Source organism: Hemiscyllium ocellatum, chromosome 31 (assembly GCF_020745735.1).
Source record: "Hemiscyllium ocellatum isolate sHemOce1 chromosome 31, sHemOce1.pat.X.cur, whole genome shotgun sequence".
In the NCBI taxonomy this organism is placed as follows: Eukaryota; Metazoa; Chordata; class Chondrichthyes; order Orectolobiformes; family Hemiscylliidae; genus Hemiscyllium; species Hemiscyllium ocellatum.
Window position 1 is genome coordinate 53,870,201 of NC_083431.1, and position 17,746 is coordinate 53,887,946.

Consider the following 17,746-nt stretch of genomic DNA (forward strand, 5'->3'; position numbering starts at 1 on the left):
ATTGTGTTTGCAAAATTATCATTGACAGCGATGGGGATGGGGTGGATGGGAGTGAATGATCCTCAGAAACCTCACCTAACATTATTACCCGGAGATGTGAGAGATTGAGTGTAGAAACAGAGACAGAATGAATAAAGGAATGGCCTTCTTGCTAGCCCACTCCTTGAGGGAGAGCCGTAGTTTACCCTCAGGTGACTGGCTCGGCCTGCCAGTCTGCCTTGGAAATCCCCAGGCTGGCAGTCCCAGCTCCCTGCTTTTCTGAAAAATCTCCAGTGTTCCTTTGTTGCTGAAGGTCAGGCGTGTTTCAGATAGCGAGCCGATTAGATTACAGAGCTGAACGCTCGCCACACAGACAGCTCCAGCAGCTAAACTGGGAGGCTGGATATTTTTACTCTTTCCGAGCCCACATATAAGAGAGTGGCCGCACCTTGTTTCGTCTGGCTCGTTGAAAGGATACAGGGATCAGCATCGAGAGATGGTAGGAACCAGCATTTTCTCTACACCTCCCCTGGAGGAACCTTCTAGAAGCCTCTGCTCTTCCCTTGTCACACCTCGACTTTGCCTCCTCTTTCTTTCCGTGGTTTCTTGTCTTTTTTTTTGTAGTTTCAAGAAGGGCGAACCTCTTATTGAGAGTTTGACGTTAACTCTGTTTTATCTCTCAGTCCCCAAAGAAAGCTAAGAAGAAGTTGGAGGGAGGAAGCTCAAATGTCTTCTCCATGTTTGACCAAACTCAGATTCAAGAGCTCAAAGAGGTGAGTGTGAGACATGACATGACCTGCCTCCTCCCACCCCATGCATGATCTGGACTGGGTTCACTCTAACATCAAACTGATTCTAACCACAGTCTCCACATCAGCATCCTGGGATATCCGTGTTGTGGGATGTAACGTGCCAATGTACACTTGGTTGTTCCAGGTGGATTGAACTTGGGAGCAGTGCTGTGGTTTGAGAATGCAGTGTAGTCGAAAGATAAGCCTCTCACTCATTTCACAGAATCCTCACAGTGTGGAAGCAGGCCATTTGGCCCATCAAGTCTATACCAGCCCTTCTAAGAACATTCCACTCAGACCCACTCCAGTATCCTATCCCTATAACCCCATGTTTCCCCTCGCTAACCCACTTAGCCTGCACATCTTTGAGAAAATCAGATAGTTGTTTGAGGCTGGAATTGAACCTGAGTCCCTGGAGCTGTGAGGCAGCAGTGCTAACCACTGAGCCACCACGCTGTCCCGGCAACTCCTCATGTTGCTTTCCTTCCTTTTCATGTCAGTGTGTAATCTGATGTGGGAAGAGGTTACTCACCAGGTGGTTTGACAATACCTGGGAGTACACATTATTAAAAAGGGTCAATCACTAACACAGTATAGCTGTCGATTATCTTTCTCAGTTATCTTCTGACCAGCCCAGACTCATCCATTCCTCCCTCAGGCTTTCACCATCATGGATCAGAACCGAGATGGCTTCATCAATAAAGAGGACCTGAGAGACACCTTTGCTGCTCTGGGTAAGGAATCATTTCTTTACTTGCTTTTAGGGATTTTTTTAGTGCTTTGAATGCATAAAGGTGGATTGGACATTGAACATGTTTGGAAATCTAGAATAACTAGTGCCAGACAACTGTTTTGCCCATAGGCCGTGCTGCCAAAAGTGAGGAGTTGGATGCAATGCTGGCGGAGGCACCGGGGCCAATAAACTTCACTGTCTTTCTCACCATGTTCGGCGAGAAGATGAAAGGTAAGGAACAAAAAGTGGTGACTCAGAACCCCATAAAGGTTTAGTAAGGTGCTGAGGTTAAATGAATTTGTCACTAATACTACATTATGTAACAAGAGTCCCCACATCAGTAGTTGGTTGATGAATTTTTGCTTATAGTTTCCACAGGTTTTGCCATCAGGCAGTCTGATTTCATGTCGAGTAAATATTCTCTGTTTCTTTTCTCTAGTCCAGTATTGTGCTAGTATTCTGAACAGCATCTTTTATTTCAGGAGGAAATGTTTACGCATGTGTGTGAACATTGTTATAAACTGAAAATGTCAGGATAATAATTGCTGGACCAAATGACTAATTGTGAACTTGTTTTGTGTATTCCTGTATTGGAGGTATTACAGTGTCTATTTTAAACAGGATTAATTCCTCTGTTGGTTCCTCTGTCATTACAAGCACATTAAGCAGTGAGCCATTAATATTACCAGAAGTAATCTCCAGGCAGTCCTCTTCAATTGTTGTGAACTGTTAGCTCTCCTGTGCTCGGTGTAAAGTGAACTGAGGTGGTTGGGAGAGGGAGGGTCTTGCATTGCAGTGATAGTGTTCCTACCTCTAGACCAGGAGGCCTGTGTTCAAGTCCAACTTGACTACAAGTGTGTGTTATAACATCTTGGAACAGACTGATTAGACTGATCTCTCGAAAAAAGGAAAGGACATAATAAAGTCAACCAATTCTAGTCTCCCTGCTATCAGAAGGATGTTGTGAAACTTGAAAGGTTTCAGAAAAGATTTACAAGAATATTGTCAGGGTCGGAGGCTTTGAGCTATAGGTAGAGGCTGAATAGGCTGGGGTTGTTTTCTCTGGAGCATCGCAGGCTGAGAGGTGACCTTACAAAGATCTATAAAATCATGAGCAGGAAGGAGAGTAAAGGTCTTTTCCCTGGAATGGGGGAGTCCGTAAGTAGAGGGCATAGATTTAGGGTGAGAGGAGAAATATTTAAAAGGGACCTAAGGAGCAACTTGTTTCAGGCAAAGGGTGGTGCAGGTATGGAATGAGCCAGAGGAAGTGGTGGAGGCTGGTACAATTGCAACATTTAAAAGGCATCTGGATGGGTATATGAATAGGAAGGATTTAGTGGGATATGGGCTAAGTGCTGGCAACTGGGACTAGATTAATTTAGGATATCTGGTCGGCATGGATGAGTTGGGTGGAAGGGTCTGTTTCCATGCTTTACATCTCCATGACTGTATGACTCTAAGGTAGCAAGATTTTATATCAGGTCATTTAAGCTTACAGACAGACTAATGTTACTATCATGGTGGACTTCTATCACGTAATTGCATAAGTGTTATGGTGTAGTTCAAGCCAATTTTGTATCCAATTGCTTAGCTCTCCTGGATCCCATGTGATCTAAGCTTACTAATCAGTCTACCATGTGGAACCTTGTTGTACGCTGTGCTGAAGTCTATATAGACAACATCTACCTCTCTGCCTCCATCAATCTTCTTTGTCACCTCTTCAAAAAAACTCCAACAATATTTAACAACAGCACAAGAACAAAGCGGGCTCGTGGTGTTTTGGTCACCATCGCTCTATCCATCAACACCACTTGCCAATTTGTGTATTTTTGATGATCAATGTCACTGCTTATGATCAACTGCTGGTGATCTACTGATGATGATCAGTTGGTTTCTGTGGTTGTCCACAGGTGCTGACCCAGAAGAAACGATCCTGAACGCTTTCAAGATTTTTGACCCAGAAGCCAAGGGACATATCAAAGCAGATTAGTGAGTATAAAGTAAACCTTCCATTCTTTCTGTTGTAGATTTAAGCAAAGCTATCATCTAGACTGTTTAATCAAATTATATAATATCAATATATGTAATTAATTAAAATATTAATATTTCTAACATTCTGTTTGGTTGTAAACATTCAACTCTAAAGCATTTTCCATGGCATCCAGAATGCCCAATGGCGCCGTTGTCATTGAGTCATAGAGTCATACTGCATAGTGACAGACCCTTCAGCCCACCGTGTCTGTGCAAATCAACAAACACCAAATTACATTGATCCCATTTACCTGCACTGACTCCATAGCCTACTATGCCCTGGTATTTTAAGTGCTCATCCAGATGCTTCATGAAAGTTCTGAGAATACCTGCCTCCTTCACCCTCTCAGGCAGCACATTCCTCATCTCGATCATCCTCTCGATGAAAAAATATTTCCTCAAAATCTCCTCTAAACCATTTACTCCTCACTTGAAATGAATGCCGTCTGGTCTTAGACAAGTCTGCCATGAGAAAAAGATTCTCACAGTCTACTCTGCCTATGCCTCTCATAATATTATATCCCTCAATCAAATCCTACCAGATCTCCTCTGTACAAGAGAAGCAAACCCAGCCTATCCAGTCTCTCCTCAAAACTGAGATATTTCATCTCAGGCAACATTCTGGTGAATCTCCTGTGCGACCATATCCTTCTGATAGCGTGGTGACCTTAACTGCACACAAAGCATTCCATCTGTATCCTAGCTAATATTTTATAAAGTTGGAACCAGACTTCCTTGGTCTTACAAAAATAGAAATTGCTGGAAAAGAAAGGCTGGCAGCATCTGTGGAGAGAAATCAGAGTTAACGTTTAGGTTTGAGTGACCCTTCCTCAGGACCAGTTCTGAGGAAGGGTCACACGACCTGAAACACAAACTTTGATTTCTCTTCACACGTGCTGCTGAATCTGCTGAGCTTTTCCAGCAATCTCTATTTTTGTTTCTGATTTACAGCGTCTGCAGTTCTTTTGATTTGCCTTGCTCTTATATTCTGTACTCTTGCTAATGAAGACAAGCATTCCAAATGCCTTCTTTCCCACCATGTCTACCTGTGCTGACACCGTCAGGGACTGTGGACTTTTACACCAAGGTCCCTTTGTTCCTCAGTACTCCCTAGGGACCTACCCTTCATTGTGTATATTCTTCCTTTATTACATCTCCCAAAATGGATCACCTCACACATTATCAGGGTTGAATTCCATCTACCATTGCTCAGCCCAATTAACTTGCCTTGGATCCCATGGGCTGTTATTGTTTGGACCAGTCATCCATGTGGAAGCACGTCAAGGGCTGCAGTGAAGTCCATGTAAACCAAATGAATGGCACTACCCTCATCATAATATTTAGTCACTGTTTCAAATAACTCTGTTAAATTAGTCAGAAAAGATCTCCCACCAACAGGTCCATACTTATTATCCTTGTTCAATATCTGTCTTTCCAAATGTTGTTTAGTCCTGTCCCTCAGAACTTGTTCCAATAACTTCCTTACCACTGACATCATACCATTGACATCAGACCAACTGGTATGTAATGACCTGGTTTTCCCCTGCCACCCTTCTTGAATAAAGGAACCACATAAACTACCCTCCTATCTTCTGTCATTTCACCTGTGGCCAGCAAAGTATTAAGTATGTCTAGCAGAGCACCTAGCAATCTCCTCCCATGCCTCCCATACCAACCTGGGATACATCTCACCAGGGTCTGGGGATTTATGATGATTGCATGGTCCTGTGTTTCTCTGTGGTCCCATTATACTCCAGAAAACAATGGGTCAAATTTAGAAATGGAACCAATCTTTACACACTTTTGTTAACATTTATTTATGTAGAAACACATTACAAGTGTGTACTTCCAAACCCAATCTTCAACAATTTCTCTGTTTCCACTCACACCAGAGAACATACAGTTCATAATAATTAATAGTGGTGGTAGACCAGTAAACAACTAAGTACAATTAATACACACTTTGTAGAAAGATTAATTATTTGGTTCTAGCTGAGAAAGACCTCTCCAGTCTAATCCACTTTCTAGCTCTGTAGCCCAGTAGATTATGACATCTCTAGTGTTTATCCAGGATTTTTTTTATTCAAAGGGAGTTGCTGCTTTTACCACCCTTTCAGGCAGTGAGTTCCAGACCCCACCATTACTCCCAACTTCCCCCTAATTGTTCCCAAAATTACTTCAAATCTACAAACATCCTCAACAATGATTGTAACCCTCCCCCCCCCATCAGAAATGAAACTTCCTTATCCAGTCTGTTAAACTGCTCATTATTTAAGCATTTTAAATAATTCACCCTCAGTATTCTGTTCTAAATAAAAAAAATGCAGCCTCTCTGGGCTTTTCACACTACTGAAAGTGTAATCACTGGCAATTTGCTTCAGTTGCTCTTCAATACTTCCCTACTGCGATTACATCCTTCCTATCATTTAGTGACCAGCACCACACACAGTATGCTAGTGTCTAATCAGTATTGTATCCAGTTCTGGGATGATACACTACTCCTACAGCCTAGGCTTGGACTTTACAAAGAATAGTCAAGACCCTAAGGGGGTTTGCACCGAAACATTGGGATGATGAGATGTGAGTCAGCAGTGTCCTTCTCATCAAGTTATAACCACTGCCGTTTCATGCTTTCGGTTCTCATTAAGGTTAGTGACAATGTTCAAATGTTAGGATGGGGCTACGGGGGAATATGTATAGACTGTTTAGGCCACAGCCGATAGAGGAAACTATTCCATTCATCTACAAAGCCACCTTATTATCCTGTTACTTTTAGGACATACACTCGCGGCCCCTCTGCTCCTCTACACTCTTCAATATCCTGTCACTTCCTGAGTACTCCCCACGTTTCTCCTCCCTTGCGCACCACTTCACACTTCTCTAGACTGAATCCCAGTTACCAATGTTCACCCCATCTGACCAGTCCATCAATATCCTCCTGTAATCTACAATTGTCTGCCTCACAATCAACCAAATGTCAGTCTTTGACAAATCTCTATAACCTTCTCAATTATCCCAAAGGTAATTTGAAAACATTGTTTTAGACAATTTCAGCACTGAAGCCCTGTGAAACCTCGCTGGAAACTGTCATTGCAAAACATTCTACAAATAGTTGATGAGATCCTTGCTGTCGACCCAGTTTATTATCTTGCTGATGTCTCTGCTTCATACAGTCATAGAGACAAAATAGCACGGAAACAGACCCTTCGGTCCAAGTCGTCCATGCAGACCAAGTGTCCCAAACTAAACTAGTCCCATTTGCCTGCATTTTGCCCATATCCTTCTAAACCTTTCCTATCCATGTATCTGTCCAAATGTCATTTAAATGATGTAATAATACCTGCACATCCTCTGGCAGTTCATTCCACATACAGTACACCCTTCCTGTGTAAATGTTTTCCCTCTCACCTTAAAGGTATGCCCTCTAGCTTTGGACTCTCCCAACCTCAGGAAAAGTCCCTATTCACTTTATCCATGCCCCTCATGATTTTATAAACCTCTAGAAGGTTTAATCTCCTATGCTGCAGTGAAAAAAAGTCACTGCCTCCCCTTACAACTCCAGTTCTGGTAACATCCTTGTAAATGTTTTCTGCACCCTCTCCAATTGCAGAATATCCTTCTCATGGCAGGGCAATCAGTACTCCAGAAGTGGCCTTACCAATGCCATGCAACATATACAGGGGAACCTCGATTATCAGAACGTGATGGGTGGGCACTATTTCGTTCGGATAATTGATTATTTGGTTAATCGATTAAATGCTTTTCCTCTGGGGCTCAGAGTTTTTAAAGTCTGCTCCCCGTTCAGGAGACGGCAGCAGCACACAGTGAGTGAGACCCCGCCCCCCCCCCCCGCTCCCAACCCCGTCCAACACCGTCCCCCTGGCCCCAACCCTGCCCCTCCCCCCCCATAACTGGCACCTCCGCCCCCAACACAGTGCACTACTGCCCCCCCTGCCATCCGCCCAAACCCAGTGCAAGACCGCCCCCGTCTCCAACAGCCCCCTGCCCCCCATCCCCATCCAATACTGGGCCCATGGCCCCCAACCCAGTGCAATACTGCCTCCCCCCGCACATTCCAGTCTAACCCCGCCTCCAACCCCGTCCAACACCGCCCCTGTCCCCAAAACCCCCCTGCCCCAACCCTGTACAACACCGCACTCCAACCCCAAACCCCGTCCAACACCACCCTCCAACCCGGTACATACCCACCCTCGCTCCGGGGCGGCTGGACTGGACACCAACAATATTGCTGCTGTTGCTGCCTTTGTGGGTAAGTCTCCAAACAGCACAAACACACACATGGCCACAGCTACAGTCACACACACATAACTTGTTACTCCAATTTTTTGACAGGTTCCACCTTTGACCTGTACATGACAATGTTGGAGAGATTATGTCGAGAAGGGGGGTTTCGGGTACACGCCTGTGTAGAACTCCAGAGAATGTGTTGGGGGAGAGAGAGAGAGAGAGACTGCATGCAGACAGTCATTTGGAGACAGTGCCTGTTTAATCACTGTAAACAAAAGACATGATCACTGTTGGAAACAGTGACCTCAAGATCTCTTTAGGATAATCCGATTTTCGGATAATTAGTATTTGGATAATCGAGGTTCGTCTGTAGTCCTAACTGTTATACTCAGTGGTCTGAGTAATGAAGGCAAATATGCCAAACATCTTCCCTGTCTACCTGTGATGCAATTTTCACAATATTATGTACCTGAACCCCTAGATCTCTGTTTGACAAACTCTCCAGGGCTCTACCTGACTCTATCAGTCATATCCATGTTTGCCTTACCAAAATGCAACATTTATCCAAATTAAACTTCATCTGCCAGTCTTCAGTCCATTTTCTCACACCTTGTTTATTACACGCTAATATCACTGCTCGAGGACCCAGTTTATTACACGCTAATATCACTGCTCGAGGACCCAGTTTATTACACGCTAATATCACTGCTCGAGGACCCAGTTTATTACACGCTAATATCACTGCTCGAGGACCCAGTTTATTACACGCTAATGTCACTGCTCGAGGACCCAGTTTATTACACGCTAATATCACTGCTCGAGGACCCAGTTTATTACACGCTAATGTCACTGCTTGAGGACCCAGTTTATTACACTGTTAATGTCACTGCTCGTGGACCCAGTTTATTACACGCTAATATCACTGCTCAAGGACCTAGTGTTCATGCATTTCTTTTCGGAAAATGACCGAGGTGATGACTCACACCCACCTATTTAATTGGAGATCATCTCCAGCATTTTGTTCAAGGCAGGTGGTCAATTCAAATGTATATGTTTTTACTTGCACTTTCATTGTCCAACACTAAATGACTATCTATACAACACTCAATGGATATACTGATTTCAGTATGCACATTGTACAGAATGCCATTGTTTCCATGAGAAAGAATTTCAGCAGCCAACAGTAACTTTTAATTTCTTAGCTTCCCAAAGTAAAACGTAACATATTTTCCATTCTCATCTTTAAAAGATATTATGAATCAACCATGAAGCAACTCTATAAATGTCTAGTGTCATATCAGTCCTTAAATCCATGGACATAGTAGCAGAAGTAGGCCATTCAGCCCATTGAGTCTTCTGAGCCCTTCAGTGAATCATGACTGATCTGATGATCATCACCTTTCACTTTCCTGCCCTTCTCCCTTAATTCTCAGGTTAAAAATCTAGCTTGGCTTCGGATATCCTTAATGACCCAGTCTTGGCAGTTCCCTGTGGTAAAGAATTCCACAAATTCACTCTCTGAGGGAAGAAATTCCTCCTTATGTCAATAGATGTGAAGCTGGAAAGCACAGTAGACAAGCAGGAGACTAGAAGAACACAGTAAGCCAGGCAGCATTAGACGGTGGAGAAGTCAACGTTCCACGAAAGTGCAGCAGTTCAGACAACATCTGAGGAGCAGGAAAGTCAATGTTTCGGGTTAAAACCCTTTTGTCAGGACTGGCAAGGTAAGGCCAGAAGTGAAGGTTGGGGATGGGGGGTGGGGGGGGGGGGGGGGGGGGACGTGGCTATGGCTGGGGGCAGGGCAGGTGAGTTAATGATAGGCAGATACAGATGGGGGATTAATGTGATTGGTCAGTGGGCAGGGTGAAGTGGATGGATGAATAGGAAGATGGATAGATTAGGTCAGGTCAGGGAGGCGAGGAGAAGGGGCAAGGCTGGATATGGGATAAGGCTGGAGTTGGAGGGATTTTGAAGCTGGCAAAGTCAATATGGAGGTCATTGGTCTATAAGCTCCTCAGGCAAAATATCAGGTGTTGTTCTTCCAGTTTACGTTTAGCCTTCCTTTGACGGTGGAGGAGGCCAAGATGGGCATGTTGCCAGGGAAGTGGGAGGGGGAATTAAAATGGATGGCAACTGGGAAGTTGGGTTGGTTGATGCTTGCAGAGTGCAGGTATTCCGCGACTTGGTCCCTAAGTCCAGTTTGGTCTCCCCGATATAGAGGAGACAACATCAGGAGCCTCGGATGCAGTAGATCAGGTTGGGTGAGGTGCAGGTGTATCTCTGCTGGATCTGGAAGGATTGTTTAAGGCCTTCAACGGATGTGAGAGGAGAGCTGTAGGGGCAGGTGTTGCACCTTTTGCGATGGCAGGGAACGATACCGGGTGTGATGGAGAAGTTGATAGGAAGTTTAGAGTTGATGAGGGAGTCGCAGAGTGAACAGTCCCTGCAGAAAGCAGACAGGGATGGGGAAGGAAATACCTTCTTACTCACCTATTTGCTGTACCCTTCCCACAGACCAATCACAATAACCCCCTACCTTCATCCACTTATCACCACCTATCATCATCCCACTTACCCCTCCCCCAGCCCCACCCCTCTCCCTCTAATTATTTCTGGGCTCCCCACCCCCTCCCCAGTCCTGACGAAGGATTTCGGCCTGAAACGTTGCCTTTCCTGCTCCTCGGACGCTGCCTGACCTGCTGCGCTCTTCCAGCTTCACATCTGTTGACTCTGATTTCCAGAATCTACAGCCCTTACTGTCTTTAAGGCTGCAGGCCTCAGAGAAAAAGATGACACATTCTCAAGAATAATTTCTTAAAACCATTTCATTTGCCTCCTACTTAAAGTACACAATTATTTCAACTGAAAGTCAAACTTCGCAATTGATGTCTCTTTTTAGACATAATATTGTCTTGCTGTGAATCCTTGGGATGATGACCTGGGATTTGAGTAACACTTTCTAAACATGATTGCTAACTTATATTTCAGACGTACTCTACAGAATGTCTGGACCTATATATTGAAAAGGCACATAGACCCGACTCTCATTTTTAAGCTCTAATCATAAGGGTGGCACAGTGGCTCAGTGGTCTGCCTCATAGCGCAAGGGACCTGGGTTCAATTTCAGCCTCTGGTGACTGTCTGTGTGGAGTTTGCACATTCTCCCTGTATGGGTTTCCTTCCACAATCCAAAGATGTGTAGGTTAGGGTGGATTGGCCATGCTAAATTGCCCACAGTGTTAGGTGCATAAGTCAGGCATAAATGTAGGGGAGTGGGTTACTCTTCAAGGGTCAGTGTGGACTTGTTGGGCTGAAGGGCCTGTTTCCACACTGTAGGGATTCTAATTTAACCTTATTAATAGCACTGCCATCAAACTTTACAGTACCTCCCCTCTTCAGAAGCTACCTGTTCATTTTTCCTTTCAAATATCAATAAAACTCTGCAAGATCTGCAGGTCTTTGACAAAATATTACACTCAGATGGCATCGCTCAGGCCATAGAGGTAGCATTGTTAAATTTCCATCTTACCCTTTGACATCTATGACTTCTTTAGGCACTTTCTGACTTACCTCTGTATAAAAACTATCATTTTGCAGACATGTGGCTTTTATCTCGATATATCTCCACACATGTGAATATGTGGTCGAAACAATTCGGAATATTTAAGGAAGTTATGATAAGAATATTGCTCAGCTCAAGGCTGATAGGGAATCTAATGCTGCGTTTGTTATATGCTCTGTTGTGAAGCCATCTGAGCAACTGGCTCATCTTGCTGATCTTATCTGAGATATATGAAGCACATTCACTTCCATTGATGGTGGTTTGGCAGAACAGTGTTGCCATTTGGCAAAGTTCCTCTGTTTCACAGAGATGGGCAACTAATTGAAGTAGTGTTAAAACCTCTGAGAATCTGTCTCCTCGATCTGAGAATCTTTTACTCTGAGAGCCATGAGGTCAGAATCATTGGCAAACAGGATTCACAGACATTTTTGGTTTTGCATGAAATGCTGTTGGTTTCACCAGAGGCTGAAATTGAACCCAGGTCCCTTGCGCTATGAGGCAGACCACTGAGCCACTGAGCCACCAAGACAATATTGGAACTACACTCCCTGTTCACAGGACAGGATGGCTGATGGAAGAGGATGAGTGCTAGAACATAGCTCTGTTTCACCTGCTGGAATTCTTAGAGGAAACGGATGATTCATTATCAGGAAGGACACAGCCCATCATTCCACCATGGTGAAGCTCACTGATCATGATGGATTTGGATTTGTATCACATCATTCCAGGATTGTCCAGAGAGTTGGCCCATTGACTGTTGTGATGGCCTTTGAGAGGGTCAATGAAAATGAAGGAAAGGGCTGCGTACTTTTTGAAGCAATTTTCCCAGATTTGTTTCACTGTGGACATCATGTCCATGGTGCTTCGATATGAGCCTTGGGTAGACTTGGTTCAGCCTCAGGAAGGAAATCTGAACAGGATGCTGTTCTGCTCTGCAGAGTCATAGAGTCAGACCGCACAGAAACCAAGACCCTTTGGTCCAACTTATCTGTGCTGACCAGACATCCCAATCTGACCTAGTCCCATTTGCCAGCATCTGGCCCATATTCCTCTAAACCCTTCTTATTCATATACCCATCCAGATGCCTTTTAATTGTTGTAAGTTGACCAGCCTCCACCACTTCCTCTGGCAGTTCAATCCATACACGTACCACCCACTGCGTGAAACAAAGTTATCCCTCAGATCCTTTTAAATTCTTTCCCCTCTCACCTTAAATCTATGACCCCTAGTTTTGGACTCCCTTTTCCTTGGAAAAAGACTTTGGCTAATCACCCCACCCCTGCCCCTTATGATTTTATAAACCTCTAAAAGAGGTGAGAATCCTCTGTAGTTGCCACACTCTGCCCTCACTGCTTGTGGTTTTGTGGGCTCTATGTTTATTGTGTAATAAATTTCACCTGCTAATGGAAAGTTCATAACAGGATGTAGCAGGGTCCTCTGGTCCTCTTTACAAAGACCACATTTCCTCCTGATCTAATCGACTCTTCATTAACCATTTCTGTGGGACTTTTAGCTGTGGACAGAAAAGGGCAAGTTGTCGATGAACTTTTCAAGCTGTGTTTCAGTCTGATCCCTGATAGCCATTGTCACTTGTTCCCTGCTCTGATGAGGACCTTTGGCCTGGACCTGCCTCTGAGCTTGAGGTTTCCCCAAAGCAGCTCATGTTGCCCTGTCAGTGGCTCCGCAGGGAAGCTGGTTCCAATGGAATAGCCGAGACAGCACCAGGCTGCAAGGAGAAACCCACGCCCCTTCAGGTCACTCTCTTGATCAATAGCGTGAGAGATTTTCAAATGATTTTTAACATTTAGAAATAGTTAAGACGTTCTAACACTTCAAAACTTTCATGTACACACACGCTTTTATATTAATGTTTAAAGGCTTTATCGAGCCCATCACAGACATTATTGTCAGTTGGCTGCTTTCCACACCTAGCAACCCCAGCTCCCTCTGACTACACCCACATCACCTCCTGGAAGCTGCTGGGTGGCTCGGGGAGGGGGGAAGAGGGTAGAGCGGGCAGTGAGGGAGAGGGTAGGGGCAATGAGGGAGAGGGTAGCGGAGTCAGTGAGGGAGAGGGTAGAGCAGGCAGTGAGGGAGAGGGTAGAGGTGGCTGAGGGAGAGGGTAGAGGTGGCTGAGGGAGAGGGTAGAGCAGGCAGTGAGGGAGAGGGTGAGGGGGCAGTGAGGGAGAGGGTGAGGGGGCTGAGGGAGAGGGTAGAGCGGGTAGTGAGGGAGAGGGTAGAGCGGGTAGTGAGGGAGAGAGTAGAGGAGGCAGTGAGGGAGAGGGTAGAGGAGGCAGTGAAGGAGAGGGTAGAGGGCAGTGAGGGAGAGGGTAGAGGTGGCTGAGGGAGAGGGTAGAGCAGGCAGTGAGGGAGAGGGTGAGGGGGCAGTGAGGGAGAGGGTGAGGGGGCTGAGGGAGAGAGTAGAGCGGGCAGTGAGGGAGAGGGTGAGGGGGCTGAGGGAGAGGGTAGAGCAGGCAGTGAGGGAGAGGGTGAGGGGGCAGTGAGGGAGAGGGTGAGGGGGCTGAGGGAGAGGGTAGAGCAGGCAGTGAGGGAGAGGGTGGAGGGGACAGTGAGGGAGAGGGTAGAGCGGGTAGTGAGGGAGAGGGTAGAGGAGGTAGTGAGGGAGAGGGTAGAGGGCAGTGAGGGATAGGGTGGGGCAGTGAGGGAGAGGGTAGAGTGGGAAGTGAGGGAGAGGGTAGGGGGCAGTGAGGGAGAGGGTAGAGGAGGCAGTGAGGGAGAGGGTAGAGGGCAGTGAGGGAGAGGGTGGAGTGGGCAGTGAGGGAGAGGGTAGAGGGCAGTGAGGGAGAGGGTGGGGCAGTGAGGGAGAGGGTAGGGGGCAGTGAGGGAGAGGGTAGAGGGCAGTGAGGGAGAGGGTAGAGCGGTAAGTGAGGGAGAGGGTAGAGGGCAGTGAGGGAGAGGGTAGGGGGCAGTGAGGGAGAGGGTAGAGGGCAGTGAGGGAGAGGGTGGGGCAGTGAGGGAGAGGGTAGAGGGCAGTGAGGGAGAGGGTGGGGCAGTGAGGGAGAGGGTAGAGCGGGAAGTGAGGGAGAGGGTAGAGGGCAGTGAGGGAGAGAGTGAATGAGTGCAATCTGTAATGATCAATAATTTTTTAAAAGTCAGAGTGATCATCAGCCACCTCGGAGTCTTCGATCCCACTTTCAATCTCCTGGTTCGGTCAGCTGACTGGAGTTTCTGGTACTTCTAAAAACAATGACCTTCTCAGAGTTGGCAGCTTTTGAGAAAGGAATTTCCCAGCCTAGAGCTTGTAGTCATGGATCAGTAATGATCTGACTGGGAAAAATGCAGGGCCACTGACTTTTCAAAATAGTCATCACACTCATCATGCTCTCTGTCAACATTCATTTGTGTTCTTTTCATAGACGGTTTACTCCACAACAAGCAGTTGGAGAATGTTTTACTGCAGCTATTCACATAGAATTCCAACTCTCTCTCTCTCATCCACAGTATATGATCATCAGTAGGCATAAAACAAGTCATATTTTTATTTTCCTAACCTCGTATTAATTCTTACTGCTTGGTGAATCAAGGCAACATTTTAATCAATCTCCCTATCACAGTTAAAGTGCAAAAACTATCTAGAACTTCACAGGTAAAGGAGTTGGCAACTAATACATGCAATATGGTTAAGATAAACTGTTAACCAGTAAAGCTGTTAACCAGAAGTTCCAAAATAGGGTCAGAAACCCGCCGTTCAACCCTGATCGGTGGAAAAATGCCCTTCGAGCATCATTTTCCCAAAGTATTCCCATAGATTCTAGACTTTGCTGGAGAAATGACTCTCTGGTCATTGGAATATCTGGGCTGTATATATATGTGTGTGTGTGTGTTCCTCTTTGTCCTCGTTCCCTTTGTCACATAATCAGTTGATAGTGATTATGAATCGGAAAGATTATGTGATTGTGGAAAAGGACAAGGAGTAATTGAACGTAATTGAAAATTAAACAGAGGAGGATCACCTTCAGTGGGTGAGAGCGAACTTGGCTAACCTACTTACTGTCTTTACCCGAATATTCAACATTAAGTTATCTCTTTTCTGTTCCAGCATCAAGCAAATGTTGACCACCCAAGCCGACAGATTTAATGAAGAGGAGGTATTGATTTCACTTTCTTTAATGTTATCTCTCAGGTGTCTCTCAGACTATAGCACTGGTCACTGTACATTCTCAACTTTTTCATTACCCCTCATCATCCCATTTCCCAATCACCTCCTCTTTCTATCACCCCTCTCTCTCCTATCACCTGCCCTCTCCCAATTAAACCCCCCACTCCTCATCACTCCCACTCTCCATCACTCCATCTATCCCCCCTCCTCATTCACTCCCTCTTTTGACCACTCCATTCCCTCCTCTCCCCATCCACCCTCTCTTCCCAACCACCCCCTCTCCTAATCGCCCTCTCTCCCTATCACCCCATCTCTCCATCACCTCCTGTCCAACCACGCCTCTTACTATCACCCTGTTCCCATCACTCCCTCTCCCCATTACCCCATCTCTCCATCATCCTCTCTCTGATCACACCCCTCACCATCACTCCATTCCCATTGTCCCCATTCCCTTTCACATCCTTCTATCTCCCTTCTCTGTGTCATCCCATTCCCCTCTGTCAGACCCGTCCCTTAATCAGCTTCCTCCACCCTTTTTCTTGATTCACTCCTGTCTCAATCACTCTCTTTTCCTGACTATTCCCAAACACCTTTCTTTCCCAATTAAACACCATGCTGGGTGCAGCCCATGATTAAAGCAGATTGAAGTTCCTGCTGCCTTTTCTGCGTAGTGACACCTGAGGGTAGTTACAGTTCTCCACTGTTCTGTAACAGAGACAGCTGCCAGCCAACATAACACTGTGAGATGTGAATCTCACACATGTGGATCTCATACTCTGACACGTGGACATCACATTTTCATATGTGGATATCGCTCTAATTAGTGGATAATATACTCTGACATGTGGATATCACACCATGACAAATGAATATCACACTGATATGTGGCTATCACCCAACATGTGAATGTCATATGATATGCTGCATTCTGACAAATTGCACTCTGACATGTGGATCTTTGGAATATCTAGGTCAATGAGTTTTAAGCTCAGTGTTTGATCAGAATGGGTGCCTCCTTTAGAATTTTATCCCCACATTTTTGGAAGTAATGCAAGGTTTCTTGAGCAACCAGCACTGTGTTTGACTTTGAAATTATCTCTGAAATACTGAGGAAACCACTCATTTGGATGCAATAAAGTGACTCACCATCTCAAGAGGATTTAAGAATGGACAATACATGATGAGTGAACTTGTTTCAGGGATGAGTGACTGCTAGGTTAGCGAGCTGGGGTTGTTGAGATTGAGAGATTTGACAGAGATGTTCAAGATTATGACAGGGTTAGTTAGGTAGACAAAGAAAAGCTATTCTCATGAATTGACTGTACAAAGACTAGGAGACATAGATTTTGAGGAGCATTTGGGGAGGATTGGAGGAAAGATTTGTAAGGAGTAAGTGGTATGGCTACCAATGATTTCCAAAGGATAGCTACTTGAAGGAAATGTTCCTGCAGATGCATAGGAAGAGAGTGGAAGAGTGACAGTGGCTGGATTACTCCACAGAGAGTCAGATTTGGCCAGCAGAATGTCAATGGAGTGACAGCTCTCCCAGATGAAGCTCTAATGTAGTGAGTTCATGACACAAGACACAGTGAAGAATCATAGTGATGTTAGTTCAGAGTGACACTGCAAGTGGAAGGTTAAAGTGTCTGTCTCCTGCTGAGTGTTCTGATTGCTGACTCTGTGATGATTGTGACTATCATCCTGTCTTTTCACTCTTACCCCTAGTGTGCACAGATGTTTACTGCATTCCCTCCTGACGTCTCTGGTAACCTCGACTATAAAAACCTGTGTTACGTTATCACACATGGTGAAGAGAAGGACTGAGGACACCCATCCTGCAGGATGACGATTATCATTGAGAGTGATGTGATTCTCCCTCCTGGTAATGGGGATGATCAGAAGTGACAATGTTCACAAGGAGTTTGTGGAACCATTGCAAATATCTTCACACACCTTTGAATGTTAACTTTCGGTAATATATTGCGATGTGAACTCCCTTTTCTGATGATTTAAAATGCTTGTTGTTGCATATCCTGATTAGGATTCTGATTCAGTTGTAAATAAATGTCTTTCCCAAGTATCATTGTGATCATTCATTGTTCGTGGTTCTTGTCATTGCTGGATGCAATAATTGTATTTTGGTGGGATTGACTAACTTTATTTGAATCATTCCTAAGATGTGGATACTAAAGGCTAGGACAGCATTTATTGTCCATCCCTAATTGTCCTTGAACAAGTGAGCCATCTCTGATTCATAGAGTCATATAGATGGAAACAGGCC

At 45.2% G+C, this 17,746-nt stretch overlaps 1 protein-coding gene across 1 annotated transcript; it reads left to right on the forward strand.

Moving 5' to 3' along the window:
- Positions 1-312: 312 nt before the first annotated feature.
- On the forward strand, positions 313-17,545 carry LOC132830564 (myosin regulatory light chain 2, ventricular/cardiac muscle isoform-like). The gene is made up of 7 exons (XM_060848357.1): positions 313-478; positions 663-752; positions 1,429-1,504; positions 1,633-1,734; positions 3,414-3,492; positions 15,406-15,454; positions 17,191-17,545. Exons 1-7 carry the CDS (start codon positions 476-478, stop codon positions 17,287-17,289), a joined length of 498 nt encoding a protein of 165 aa, XP_060704340.1. The 5' UTR covers positions 313-475; the 3' UTR covers positions 17,290-17,545.
- The last annotated feature ends 201 nt before the right edge of the window (positions 17,546-17,746 follow it).